This window comes from Dryas octopetala, chromosome 3 (assembly GCF_963921425.1).
Source record: "Dryas octopetala chromosome 3, drDryOcto1.1, whole genome shotgun sequence".
NCBI lineage: Eukaryota > Viridiplantae > Streptophyta > Magnoliopsida > Rosales > Rosaceae > Dryas > Dryas octopetala.
Window position 1 is genome coordinate 15,134,325 of NC_141368.1, and position 12,358 is coordinate 15,146,682.

The 12,358-nt window shown below is 34.4% G+C and overlaps 1 protein-coding gene, 1 long non-coding RNA gene and 1 pseudogene across 2 annotated transcripts; 1 reads left to right on the forward strand and 2 right to left on the reverse strand.

Annotated features, from left to right (window-relative positions):
- Positions 1-166: 166 nt before the first annotated feature.
- Positions 167-1,361, forward strand: LOC147291269 (uncharacterized). The gene is made up of 4 exons (XR_015121038.1): positions 167-729; positions 862-976; positions 1,092-1,201; positions 1,299-1,361. It is a non-coding gene; the product is annotated as an uncharacterized LOC147291269 (long non-coding RNA).
- Positions 1,362-2,127: 766 nt separating this feature from the next.
- LOC147291270 (uncharacterized) lies at positions 2,128-4,706 on the reverse strand (annotated as a pseudogene).
- A 254-nt stretch (positions 4,707-4,960) lies between these two features.
- Positions 4,961-8,602, reverse strand: LOC147291271 (uncharacterized). Its single transcript, XM_086235081.1, has 6 exons — positions 8,571-8,602; positions 6,941-8,477; positions 6,216-6,844; positions 5,846-6,130; positions 5,660-5,765; positions 4,961-5,566 (listed from the first exon to the last, which is right to left on the reverse strand). The coding sequence occupies exons 2-6, from the start codon at positions 7,745-7,747 to the stop codon at positions 4,961-4,963; spliced, it is 2,433 nt and encodes an 810-aa protein (XP_086091207.1). The 5' UTR covers positions 7,748-8,477; positions 8,571-8,602.
- Between the last annotated feature and the right edge of the window lie 3,756 nt (positions 8,603-12,358).

Here is a 12,358-nt window from a genome sequence, read left to right on the forward strand (position 1 = left end):
GACAGAGAGGAAAACAGTTCAACATTTTGGGTCAGTGAGAATACTAACAAATCAACGCATATTCTGTTCAACCATCTCCTTGAGCTCATGTAGGGCATCTTCCAAAAAGATATGTAATCCCATCTTGAGAATTTGTTGCAGCACCAGCAAGATACAACTCCACAGCAAGTACAACCCAACATATTCCTGTCAATACAATCAGAATCATAATTGGAACATTAAGCCTATAACCTAGAGACAATAAGGAAAAAATATATATATATATATATCCTGCAAGCATCTACCTAGACAGATGAACAGAATTTAATATTTACATAAACTTGTTTTGGAGGAGAAATTGACATTATATAGCCATAAAAGTTACAGTTGATAAATCTAGCCCAATGATAAAAAAACCTTATTGTACATAAATGTACTGCAGGATGAGATGATTTCAGCAAACTCAGATAAATCTTTGTACATAAAGGTACTTTTTTAAAACTCTTCAGCACTGTTTGTAGCCTGTAATGTAAAAATATTTCTCAATTCTCATTCGTTTTCTATGTCTCAGCAAAACATAAACAAATAGGTAAGGTCAATGGTTTCAGAACTTTCAGCCTTTCTGGGTTTGTTAAATCTTCATCCCATTTTATCGAAAGTTGACTTTTTTTCTTTTTTGTGATTATGATTAAAGGTCCCAGAAGGACTCCCTCAGCACGCTGTCTCGTCCAAGAAGGCTCAAGCTAACTGGTGATCAGCATGCAATCTATCTCATTAATCAACATTTGAAACAAAAAAAAAATAAGAAATGGTCTTAAGAAAATTCTCTCCATGCATGCAGTTAACTAAATTTGGTTTCTCTGAATTTTCAAATATATAAAGGTACAGAAAACTAGTTGAGAAATGGAGAGAAGCAAAACCACCACCACAAACAGCTGAAGAAGCATCAAGGCTTGTTATTGAAACACTCAAGAGACACCAAAAGGCTGATGTTGAGGTACACTCAGTTACTCAAGAACTAGTGCCACACAATATGCAGGCTGTTACATGATGCTCACAACAATAATGGGGTATAGTAACATAAAAATTCTTTTGTGATTGTTTATCTATAGGACTTATTGGCTTTCTATGGTCTCCCTCTTCCCTATACTCTGGTTCAACTTTCTGCTGGGGTCCCAACTTCATTGCCTCAAGGAGTACAGTTTGAGTTCCAGACACTACAGTAATAAAAACAATATAGAGCTCTCAAGTACTTCTTTTCACCAAAACTAAGTGCCTTGAAACTAGTTCTGATTGGTAAATCATTTTGATGAAACCAGGTTGACGCAAAAGCAATTTCAGATGGTGATACTGTAACATTGTATGTAAGCACAGCAGATCCCAAAGAGTCATCATGTGTTCCGACCGATGTACACACGGCGGCCATCCAAAGATCAAAAGCACGCACTAATAAGAATTATACAAAGGCAGATGAACTTCACAAAAAAATCACTGATGCAGGATATCGGTTGGATATCATATGCCTCTTGCATAAATTTCATGTAATTGATCGTTTAGATTTAACACCATTTAACTTGTAAAATAAAAAAGGGTTTCTAATTGATTTTTCCCTTTCATCTAGGGTACTGAATTTTCAAAACGAGGATATTCTTGCCTGAAAGTATTGGATTCTACTAAGGTAAGATTATCTGCTTGTAGGCTTTCAACTAGCTGCAACTTATTCTACAAGCGAAAGATAATTGATTCTAAGAGAAAACAGAGGTATAGATGCACCAGAGAGTAAAATGCCATACGGAAAATAAGCCAAAGATGAGCTGGTTCAGCTTATTCAAGGCAAGTGTTTGAGGGATGAAATTAAAGGTATGGAAGTCTAGTTTAAGTTGGCAAAATGTCAAAACCAACGACCTTGTCAAACGGTACCAGTTTTCAAAAGATCACAATAAGGGCAAAACTGGTTTTACAAGATAGTTTGGGGTTTTCAACTAAAACTTGGGTTTTAGAATGATTGTAACCTGCCAAGCATACAAGTTCACACACAATCATCTTTTTAGAGTTCCAAGACAGATTTCACAACCAAAAACAATAAAAAAAAATCACCATGAAACTCAATTTTAAATATTTTGAGTTGATAAATGCTTACCTAAATCTCTATTGTGGCATAACAACTTTGTCTGCAGGCCATGCTACTGTACTGCCAAGAGCTTCTTCAATACAAGTCATGTCAGATGAAGGCCTCCATAAATATGCTTCGGGTTTCCTTGCTAGATCTACCCAAATTCTCATGGCATTCGGTCCTAGAGGAATATGATGAACAAGCTGTTTTGGATCACTTGAAGACCAACGTCCTTCAGCCACTATCTCACCAGATCCAGTCCAATCTAACAACTTGCACTTGCTCTTTGAATTATTATTCACACTCTAACAATAAGAAACAAAAGAAAATATTAGTTATCTTTAGATTGATATTTCAACATGTATATGTATGATAATTCAATACAAGTAAGTATTTTACCGACGGAGAAGATAAATTGCCATTTTCCTCAGCTTGTTGACTCATGGGCATAACAACTTTGTCAGCTGGCCATGCAACTGTATTACCAATAGCTTCTTCAATACAAGTCATACAAGATGTAGGCCTCCATAAAAATGCTTCAGGTTGCTTTGCTATGTCAATCCAAACCTTCATGGCATTAGGCCCAAGAGGGATGTGATGAACAAGTTCTTTTGGATCACTTGAAGACCAACGTCCTTCAGCAACTATATCCCCTGATCCAGTCCAATCTACCAACTTGCACTTAGTTTGTGTGTGAGTATTAACACTCTATATAATAACAAGGCAAACATAAGAAGAAAAAATATCAGGTATAGTTTTAAATTGATATTTGCTCTTGTACATAGCTTTTTTTTTATTTTTTTTATCATGCAATACAAGTAACAACTTTACCATTGGCGAAGAAGCATTTTCATGTTCCCCATTTTGTTGACCCCCATTTGGTTGACCCTAATAATGCATAAAGTTTGGATTCAATCAGTAAATAGGTTACAATTGTATCTAAATCAAAAGAATATATATTTAACAGTTTGTTACTTGCCTGAATGTTCATTAAACCACGGACTAAGTCCTCCAAATACTTTATCCTATCTTTAAGTTCAATCTGCCCTTCTTGAAGCTGGGCCACATGTTTGTCCCTCGATTGTAAGAAAGATAATTTAGTAAGGGTCATTCCTTTTCCCATTGCTCTTATCCTTCCATTAACATCTGGACCAAGGACTTTGGTTAGAGCATCTTCTTTCACATTAGTTGTTGAGCACGATGGTGAAACACTTTCTAATTTGTTCAACTCTTCCTAAAGGAGGTGATAAAAAAATAGATAAGTACAATAAAAACAAAGTACCATACAAAATTAGGCAGACATATCATAAAGGGGTGCCAGGTAATGTAAAGTATATAGATGATCTTTCTTACAATAGTTTCACCAGCTGATGTGTTCACTGGTTTACCATCTTTTGTGGTGCGTGATTTAATCCAAACTTGAACTCTAGAAATGGAGGATGGGTTTGCACTAGTCTTTTTCTGAAAGAAAAATAATAATATATATCAAACAGAAATACCACTACTTGAACTATTTAATAAACAAAAACCTAGCTAAAAATATATTAAATTCAACAAGTTATATATCACCATGTCAACAATCAATCGAGCAAATCCTTTTCGACTGCATGTGTGTGGAATTTGTTTGCGCCTCATTTTTTTGTACTTCTCACTTCTAGCCTGGAACAATTCATTTGAAAAAAATATGTAAATAACTTATGTAACTTTCACCATAAAAGTACAACAGTTAGTTAATCAATGTGTTTACCTTAAATGTTGGACTTGTTTTTGACTTTACAAAACTCTTCCATACATTAATATCTTTAATGTTATCAGGCCGGAGTTTAAGCCTTCTTCATTTGGTGCTGTGAGTATTTGGTGAACTAATCTTGATTTTGAAGCTCTCCAAAGACAGCCCATCTCCTTAAATATATAGTCTTTTTGCCATCCCTCATCAACTTTGTACCTTGCCTACAAGGTATACATTGTAGAATTAATAAAAATTTGCACAACTAGGTAAAATATGTACATAACAGTGTACATATAAAATTTATATGATCAGATAAAATGTTAGAAAAAGTACCATTAAATTATTTTCACTTACCTTAATAGATTTCCACAAAATTTCTTTTTTATCGGAATCATTTTTCCTCCAATCATCAAGTGTTACAGGTACATTTTCTCGCACAAGTGGTCCTAAATATGAAGACAAACTGACTGATCCATCTCCAATTGCTTCACCCCCATCAGTCCATTCAACTTCAACCCGACTATCAGCATCCAAAGCAATGTCCTTCATTTTGGTTTTTCCTCTACTCTTTTGTGAGGATGCAGCTTGGGGTGCTTGTGATGATGCAGCTTGGGGTACTTCTGATGATGCAGGTTCATGCTGGGGTGCTTGTGGGGATGTAGGTGTTTGGTTGAGTTGGATAACAGGCTCTGGAGTGCCCTCTCTGTGCAGTGACCCACCAGTACGATTTGTAGGTGAATCAAGTGGTCCTTGTTCTGAGATTTGAGGCCTATCTTGAGATTCTTTTGGAGTTGGCTGTGTGTCCATTGGTTGGAGGTTAGGATGAGAAGTGACATTTTCTGTTGCCTTTTTCTTGGACGCTGATCTCGTAGTACGCTTAACCATGTTTACTGACCTGTAGGTGGGATAAAGCACAATAATTCAAAATAATTAGAAGTATGCTTTTTATTTTAGAACAAAAATGAATCAATATATAGAATAAAAAATCTGAAACAAAAGACCAATGCAACAAGTTTACTTACTGTTCTGAACATTAAAAGCTAGGAAAGAAATATGAAATAAAAGAAACATCACATATATATAGAAGAAATATGAAATGAAAGAAACATCATGTTTCATTGATAATCTAAGTACATATATTACACAAAGATACCATCACAATCCCCCCTCACATAACTAACTTGCTCACTACATTCATCAATATTCATCTCAATTTCATTTGGAGTGGGAACTACATCTACATTCTCATCATACTTTTCCAACTCATAGAAACCTCTCGGTGGTGCCTTTAATAGGATATACCAGTTAGAGGAATCATGTTCTCTTGAATAAAAAACTTGCTTCGCTTGAGATGAAAGGATAAATGGATCTCTCACAAATTGACTTTGACCTTGGTGTAGGTTAACAAGGGTAAATCCATCTTCAACCCTAACACCATTACCAACATTTGCCCAATGACACTTAAAGATCGGAACATAACATGAGTGGTAATCTAATAAAATTATATCAGTTAGTATCCCATAATAGGTAACCATATCAGATACTTGTGCAGCATCTTTTGCGCTTGCCCTACACATGCTAATTGCTTCAATGGAAACACCACTGTTTTGAGTTGACAACTCAACATCTATTGTATGAAACCGCTGCCCATTGATCATATATCCAGTGAAGGACAATGCCCCATTTCTTGGCCCATATGCAAGCAATTTTAATAACTCTGAATGATTACTTGAATCAATAGGAATCTGTCAAAAAAAAAAAAATCAAACTAAGTCAAAGATATAATTCATTTTATATGTTGTAGCTGAGAACATTTGATCTTCTAGATAGCGTGTCACCTTTTTCTTTAACCATGATGCAAATTTTTCAGTGTGTCTCTTCCAAAGTAAGCTGGAATTTTTTTGAAGACTTTTGTTAGATTGCTTTAACTCCTCTTTATGCATCCTATAGTATAATGCAAAAATAAGTGAGTTAACTTGTATCTCTAGTTAGAAATTCTACAATTTTATGAGTGATTTACTTACTCTAAGAATGGTTCCACATCTGATGTATTGAATAGCACACAGCGGTGAGCAATTTCTAACAATTCATCACTTAATGTAATCTGTCTTTTCCCAGAAATTGGACGACCTTCAAGAATTACCTCATTCCCAAAATCAGAATTTCGTACTTCTTGAACATCAACTTCAATTGAGTGCTGTAGAAACTCACTACAAAATGCCATGCATTCATCTGCAAGATAGCATTCTGCAATGCACCCCTCAGGTCGTGCACGGTTCTTTACATATCCCTTGAATATTTTCATATGTCTGGAAGCATAAAACCATTATATTAAAACATGTACAACTTCTAAAATGAATGATTAAGTACAAAAAATTGATATGTGTTCCTAACCTCTCAAAGGGATACATCCAACGGTAGTGGACTGGTCCACACAATCGTACTTCTCTTCCTAAATGAATGGGCAGGTGAATCATGATATCAAAAAATGAAGGAGGAAAAAACCTTTCAAGCAAGCATAAGGTTTCAACCACCTCACTCTCAACTGATATCATTTTTTCCCTATCAATAACACGCTGACAGATTTTGTTGAAGAATACACTCATTTTCATGATTGCATTTCTTGGCCCTTTTGGCAGCAATCCTTTTACTGCTACAGCCAACAGTTGTTGCATAAGAACATGATAATCATGAGACTTGAGGCCCATAATCTTGCATTCCTCTACTGATATACAGTTCCCAATGTTAGAGCTATAACCATCAGGTACCTTCAAGTCAAATAACCTTTTGCAAAATGTCTTTTTCTCAGCCTTTGATAATGTATGTGGAGCTGGAGGAAGGTATGTTCTTGTTCCTCGATCTTCTGCATATAGGTCCTTCCTAATTCCCATATCTTCTAAATCCTTACGAGCATTGAGTCCATCTTTTGATTTCCCATTAATATCCAAAAGTGTGCCTATTATGCTTTCACAAAAGTTTTTCTCTACATGCATTACATCCAAATTATGGCGTAATGGCAATTCCTGTTTGGATCATAAAAATTATGAGTTTAGAGTTTTTATATACTATTAAATTCTTAATAAAATAAAGTTTAGAGTTAAAGGATATAAAATACTCACCTCCCAGTATGGTAAATCAAAAAAGATTGACCTCTTCTTCCACATCTCTTCCCCATTTTGGTCTTCTCTTTTTCGTTTTCTCTTATCAGCTTTTCCCCAAACATTCACAAAATCTTTAAGAGCAAGAGAAATATTTCTACCTGTCATGATTCTAGGATTTCTTCCATTTTCTTCCTTGCCATTGAACCATGACTTATTTTTCCTAAATGGGTGTGATGGAGGTAGAAATCTCCTATGACCCATGTATACACCCTTCCTACTATACTTTAGCCACTGGTAATGAGTATTTTTACCACATATAGGACATGCTGTACTACCCTTTGTCTTACATCCAGCAAGATTTCCATATGCTGGAAAATCATTTACTGTCCACATCAAAATTGCTCTTAAATTGAAGATCGTTTTACTGAATGCATCATAAACATTCACTCCAATATCCCACAAATGTTGCAAATCTTCTATAAGTGGCTGTAAATATACATCGATGTCATTTCCAGGTTGCTTTGAACCAGGAATCAATAATGTTAACATAATGTTCTCTTTTTTCATGCATAATCCAGGTGGCAAGTTGTATGTAACGAGCATTACTGGCCAACAACTATATGGTTTGCCGAAATTGGAAAATGGATTGAAGCCATCTGTAGAAAGACCAAGCCTAAGGTTGCGTGGATCAGCTGAAAATGATGGCCATTTATCATTAACCAAGTCCCAAGATACAGAATCCACCGGGTGACGCATCTTCCCATCATTGCTTTTATGATTGAAATGCCACCTTAAATCTTCTGCCATTCTTTGAGACCTAAACATCCTTCTAAATCTAGGAATGATAGAAAAATATCTCAAAACTTTAGCCGGCACACCCTTTTTAATCTTCTTTGTACGCTTGTCAACCTTCCATCTTGAAGAATCACATTATGGGCAATTGTCCATGTTCTCATACTGTTTTCTAAAGAGACAACAATCGTTCTTGCAAGCGTGAATCTTTTCATAGCCTAGATCGAATGCATTTAGAAATTTTTTTACTGAGTACAAGGACTTGAGAAGCACATTCGACATTGGTAACATGTCATGCATAATCTCTAGAAGGCCAGTGAAACTCTTATCGGTCCATCCACTTACAGATTTGTGTCTGTATAAAGTTACGATGGCCGACAACTTTGTGTAGTTTGTACAACTAGGGTATAGAGGGGTTTCTGCATCTTCTAATTGTTCAATGAAATCATCATCCCTTCTTTCTTCAACAAGCTCTATATAGTCTTCATCATGCAAGTAGGCTGCTCTATATAATTCATATGCCTCATTCATGTCCATTTCTTCAACTCCCTCATCTGTAATTGGCTTTTCCCCATGATGAAACCAATTTGTGTATGTGAGATCCATTCCCTTTATCACCAAATGCTCAAAAATAGTATAAGAAAAATGATGACTTAAGTTCCGGCAATTTTTGCAAGGGCATAGAATCTTTTCTGCGTTCCCTGAATTCTTTTCTGCCATCTTTACAAAATTCCATGCTCCTTGCAAGTACTGATCAGTAGCTCTAACATTTAAAAAAAAAAAATGAATGTACTAAGAAGTCTACCAAGAGTGTTTAATTTTTAACTATTCAATTAGGTTGTAAGGTTATTGTTACCTGTTCAGATGCACCCAATCTTTATCCATCATCCTAAAGTCATATAAGATCTACAATAACAAGTCCTAAACTCTTAGAGAACCGATCCCATATCAATTACTCAATTGCACAAAACTTAAAATAACAAATTCTGCATTTCAAAGTGATAGAGCAAAAAATATATCTATAAATGAAAATTAGTAAAGAAAGACTAGTACCAAACAAGAGATTTTCTCAATTGAGTTGTCTATATGTCTAATAAAATATAGTCAAATGCAATGATTTCATTTAATGTAATGACTCCATTTAAATTAAGCATTTAAAAATACCTCTTTGCACTCAACAGCACCAAAACCTCTGTAAATGCAATGGTTTAATTGATCTTCAGACCAATCTACCCTCGAATCTCTGCTTTTGTTACAACAAAATAACATTGTTACTTCATAACTATATATAAATAACATTATAAACTATAAAACAATCCTACATTGACATGAAAAATAAATAAAAAGAAAGAGAAAAGGGAATGGTTGATGGGTGCAGAGAGTGAAAGACAACATTTTTTAGGACAGAGAGAAAAATAGAAAGTGAAAGAAAAAGATATAGATCCATATCCTAGCTAGCTTCTGTCCACAATGCCAAAGAGAAAGATAAAGATGTTCTAAGACTTACAAAATAGTATACACCTCTCTCTCTTGCATATCAATTGAATAAATTAAAAACAATAATAAGCAAGAAATCATCCAATAAGCAAGAAAACTTGTGATTGGTTGTTGGAGTTTAAATATCAATTAAATGGTTCAAGTAGCATAAGTTGCAAAGAAGTCATCCTCCCCCCAATTTTTTTCATAAAAACAAATATTGACCTTCCCCCAAATTAGATATATAGCACAAAGCTAAATATAGATAATACAATTCAGCCCCAATAAGTATAAATAAAGAAAAACTTAAGACTAACAAATACCAAAATATAACACAGCATTGTGCTACGAGTATCCCTTCTCCTTTTATGTTCTCTTAATTCCCATTCTCTTTTCTCAATTGCAAAATTTTAAATTATTTGTTATTCATGCATTTGCTAAAAATAAGTATATAGGTGCAACAAACTTTTGATTTCACATTTATTGGGATTCTTCTGTCCCAATATTTTAATTTAATCAATGTGCCCTCCATACCAAGGAGTTGTGTCAGATAATCCCCTCTTAATTACAAATGACCATGTGACTAGTCAATGAAATCAAGAACAAATAATGTTGTCCTGTGTACTTTTAATTTAGATAGAATATGATCTACAAAAACCACAAATACACATGGAGCTAGCAAGGGAGATAATTAAAATTAATTTTAACACATTAATGAGGAAAGGAAAATACCAAAGCTAAAGCAAATGTGCCATCTAAAGGCGCTGCATGCGAAAGTTGTCCAAATATGCCCAGCGTTGCCTATGTATGAGAAATAATCAGAACCAGTAAGTAGATATAGCACAACCTATTCAATCATAATTCAACTACCCAAAGAAGTACTTAATTACCTAGCTAACAAAACTCACCCAATCACAAAGAAGGAATATCCTTCATAAACACGGTTGCATAGAAGAAAGAATATGTTGAAAGTCCAAAATACAAAAGAGAAGTACTTTGTACCTGCAAATATTTCAGATTAGGTGATCTCTTGAGCAACTCTACCCACCAGTAACAGCAATCAAGAACAACCAGCTTCAATTCGCTCAAATTATCAAAAGCAGGTAGACAAGAAACCTTCATGAAATAAATTAGTGATCAAACATAAGATTCCAAATAATATATTGCGAAAATTTTTTTTTTAAAGGACATTCAGTCTCAACAACTACATGTATAGGTTTGGTACAAAGAAAGAACAACAATAACCATAATAGGGCAAGAAGAATGTAATATGGGAAATGCAAGGGATGTGTCTTTCCCTCGCATAGTTTAGAATACCACTGGAAAGGTGCACAAATTTTGTATGATTTGGGTTTGTATGTAAAAGGGAATAAAGATGAGAACTGTCTTACAAAATTACAATTCTTTTTCTTTATTATTTCCTTTGCAAACCAAAACCTAAGTACTATTAAATTTTTTTCATACCAGCAACCTGTCTAGCATTTATGCCTCACCCCTCCACTCTTCCTCTCTACAAAAGAAGAAAAAGGAAACAAGTAGCTGCCCTTCCCCTTTCACAATCACCCCTTTCTTTCTTCAAAAATTACCCTTCGCCTTAAATTTCACATGCAAAAGGTTCACAGCCATTATAAGAGCCTATATTCATCCTGTACTATTTTCTGGAAGTTACATTCTCATCAGAGTTTACCAGTAACTAATTGCAATTCTAAAAAATACGCATAAAACATTTAACATGTGGAATGCAATAAGGAACAAATAATAAAATAAAAATTACAATTAAATCACCAATGCAGATTTTCTAATGAGTTAAAATATCTAGAACCTAGATTACTTTTTTTTTATTTTTTATGAGAAACAGACTTTCATTAATGAAAAAAGAAGTACAGAGTACAATACAGTGGACAAGATCCTAAATAACAAGCTCTAGGATGTTCTAATAATAAAACAAGTAGAATACAACAGCAATCAACATATAGCAGAGTACAACATCCTAAAAACAAACTCTAGTATGTAGTACAACAACAGAAACAAATCTAACACACAACATCCTCCCAATTAGACATAATTACAGAGAATTAATAGTCCCTGAAATCTGGATCGACTGATGCCCATAGGTGAAGCCCCAAACCAAACTCTCTCCCCACCTTTGAACAAACAGAAAAGAAGAAACAAACTACGCTCTTACCATCGAAGTGTTGAGCACTAGCCCCATATTGGTTAGGCTAGATGTCTAGTAAAGTTATATATACCCACTTAGTCTCTCCATGTAGCAGTTTAAACTTTTCGGGTGGATATTCAATACCATCAAATATAGGTCATCTTAACAGGGATCACATATTAGAAATTCTGGACACATAAAAAAGGGGGCATTTGCCCAGGCTATGACCAACTAAAATAGGGGTCCAACATGAGGGAAAGTGTTTGACACAAGTCCCACAGTGGATGCCAGCTTAAAGTGCACAAAATATGAACGGCTAAGTCAACAATAAAGATCAAGTTTCAGCATTCTTAAGCCTAAAAATGTTGGCTAACAAACTCTTCTCATGAAATGACATTTTTTTTTGCAAGGTCATCAATATTCTTTGTGTGTCCATACACATACATACACTAACACTAATATAAAACCTTTAAATATCAGAAAAACAACAACCTAACTGAAGAAAAATAATGCAATATAAATATAAACAGAAAAAGACTAACAATAATAATAAAATAAATAAATAATTCACATTATATATCCAAAATTGAATGGAACGCACCTTTACTAAAAGAAAATTCACTGAAGCGATTGAGAGGACAAATATGATGCTTACAGAAAGGAAAAACCACTGAAGCGATTGAGAGGACAAATATGATGCTTACAGAAAGGAAAAACGAAAGAAAGTCAGAGAATTGCCACTCCATAGAAGGATTATAAAATCAAAATATATAATGCAAAAACCTAAATGAAGAAATGACAGACATAACTATATAAGTGCAAAATACATATATACATTTACCTGAAGAAATGCCTTCAATACCCACAATAATGCCAGCAAAAGCACACCATTAACCGAAAACCCACCTATATATGTGCACAAATAAATTTTCAGAACCAAAAACAAATAGATAAATTCATAGACCAAAGAATGAATATAAGTGCACAGATAGATTTAGAGAAATAAAACA